Source organism: Penaeus monodon, chromosome 20 (assembly GCF_015228065.2).
Source record: "Penaeus monodon isolate SGIC_2016 chromosome 20, NSTDA_Pmon_1, whole genome shotgun sequence".
Taxonomy (NCBI): Eukaryota; Metazoa; Arthropoda; class Malacostraca; order Decapoda; family Penaeidae; genus Penaeus; species Penaeus monodon.
In genome coordinates, this window is record NC_051405.1 from 32,482,499 (window position 1) to 32,484,812 (window position 2,314).

General features: G+C 41.0%; 1 protein-coding gene across 1 annotated transcript in view; it reads right to left on the reverse strand.

The window, feature by feature from the left end:
• LOC119585774 (E3 ubiquitin-protein ligase lubel-like) overlaps window positions 1–2,314 on the reverse strand; it is a gene marked incomplete in the record, with an annotated part of 47,027 nt that overhangs the window by 6,035 nt on the left and 38,678 nt on the right. The window contains 4 exon segments of the mRNA XM_037934486.1: window positions 160–308; window positions 666–777; window positions 1,801–1,905; window positions 2,078–2,208. Coding sequence (XP_037790414.1) covers window positions 160–308; window positions 666–777; window positions 1,801–1,905; window positions 2,078–2,208 — 497 coding nt within the window.

Sequence of the window (2,314 nt, forward strand, 5' to 3'; positions counted from 1 at the left end):
AAATACAAAAAATACAATTTCAGCTTTAATATTCATGATATATCTTTGAATTATGCTTATGACATTGCACTCAATAGCAGTGACTCCAGAATTACAGCCAATTATTACAAAAAGCCTTTTCATTGCCAGTGAGTGCCAGCGAGTGCCAGCGAGACTCACCTGCACAGCCCCGCGTAGCCGTTGGGCACAGTCCTGCCGCAGACGTCGTCCTTGAGGCCGTCGGGGAGTTCCTTCTGCTCCTGCACTTGGCACGACTTCCCAGGTTCCCACGTCTCGGGAGGCTCCGTGTCGTAAGTGATTCCCGCTTCCTGGTGGCGGTGACGGCGGCGCAGGAGGTGGGAGAGATGGTGTTAGTTGGGTTAATATTTAGATCGTGAATAAAGTAATGATTTTGTGAGGTTGGTTATTAGGGTTAGTATTTTTTTTTGCTGAGGGCGATATATAGTCATTATTGGGAATTTTAAGCTGAAACCATTGTTGCAATTATAACGAATCGTACGTTAAACGCCTTATCGATTCTTATTCTGACCATCGAATGCAACCGGAGAAAAAATAAAAATCCTTTTTATCTATACTTCGTTCAATAAACCTCGAACCAAACAAAAAAGCTTTCAAGAACTCGCTGAAAGGAAAATACACGGAAAATCCGCTTTGCGTAGACTTACTTTGAGGAGATTCTGCAGTTGGTGAGGTTCCTTGTCGCGGAGGTAGAAGAGGCAGTTCCTCGGGTGGTGGGAATGGAGGCCGAGGCGCTCGCAGTACGGCCCTACAGGACACCTGCGTAGGAGGTAGGGTAAGGGTATTAAGTTGCTCGAAATAAAGAATAAGCTTTATAAAAAAAATATTTGGCTTCACTTCGATGTAGAATAAAAAAAAAAAACATGGTTTGTTTGATGGTGGTTTAAAGTCTTTGAAGCTTTCGAAATAAAACTAAATTTTACATAAAAAGTGTTTTATTGGCTATCGAGTAGAATAAAAAAATGGTTTGTTTATAGTTTTGAAAATCTTTGAGGTTGGTCGAAACAAAATTGCGCTTTGTTTATAATTCATTTGACTGCATTTTGGTGGGTATAAGTGTAGAGTAAAAAATATTGTTTTTGAAATTTGTTAAAAAAAACCTTGAAGTTGGTCGAAATAAAGATTAAGATTTGCGGTTTTATTCTTTGATTTGGGTTCGATGGGATATCGATGTAGAGTCAAAAATGGTTTATTTGTTAGTTGATGAAACCTTTGAAAATGGTCGAAGCAAAGACCAAGTGCTTTGGGTACCGATGTAGAATAAAAAAAGCTGGTTTGATAGTTGATGAAAATCGTTGAAGTTGGTCGAAAAAAAACTAAGCTTTATGATTTTTTCTTTGATTTTGAGTTACAGTAGATATCAATATAGTAAAAAAAATATTCGTTTTGAATTCACTGCGCCAAAGATAGCTTTTCCCAACAAATGAACAGCCATTAGAGAAGAACATCAGAATAAGTCTGCAAATTACACATGAATAGCAACATTCTCACTATGCCCTAGTAAGTACCCGCCTTCCAAATCGACACTGTTATCTCCTTGCCAAATTCATGAGACTGAATGACTAAACGTAAAATTATTCAAGGACTGAATTTTGTTTCCTGTGTCCGTTTCCCCTGTTCAAGCTTGTCTACTAAACTGCCACTTGCTAGGAACACATATGCAAAATAGGCATAAAGGCTTTAAAGACAATGATTAAATAAAATCATCATAGCATCAAACACAGTCAGCCCTAATATATGGGGCATAATTCACAACCAAAAACGTCTCGTCTCGACACTTACTTGGAGCCCTGGCGGAATGGTTGGCCACAGCCTGAACAGAACTCGTACTTGCACTGCGTACATGTGAAGTGCATGCAGCCGCCTTTGGCCAGCGCGTACGTGAATCTTTGGAAGAGGACGGAATGTTGGGATTTGTAAAGAGCCGGATATCAGAAGGTGAATCAAAACAGGAATCGAATGAGCAAATTATGAAGTATAGAGAACCAATTTTAATTAAACAGAAAGGAAAACAGAGTTTAAGACAAAACAAAAAGAGAGTCTTGAGGCGGAGACTCACTTGCACTTCGGGCAGGTGATCCCGCACTCTGCCAAGTGCTTAGCCACGCCCTGCGCCTGCGCCTCCAGGTCGTTGTCGTTCTTCCAGCGAGCGAACGCCTCGCAGCTGATTCCCTCGTGAGACGCCTCCCACTGTGGGCGAGGAAAGGAACAGGAGGTTAGCTATGGCGCCTATGAAGTTAAAATTGGTACATAACGTAACGACGCTAGATTGGAAACAGGAGAAATAACTGCACGT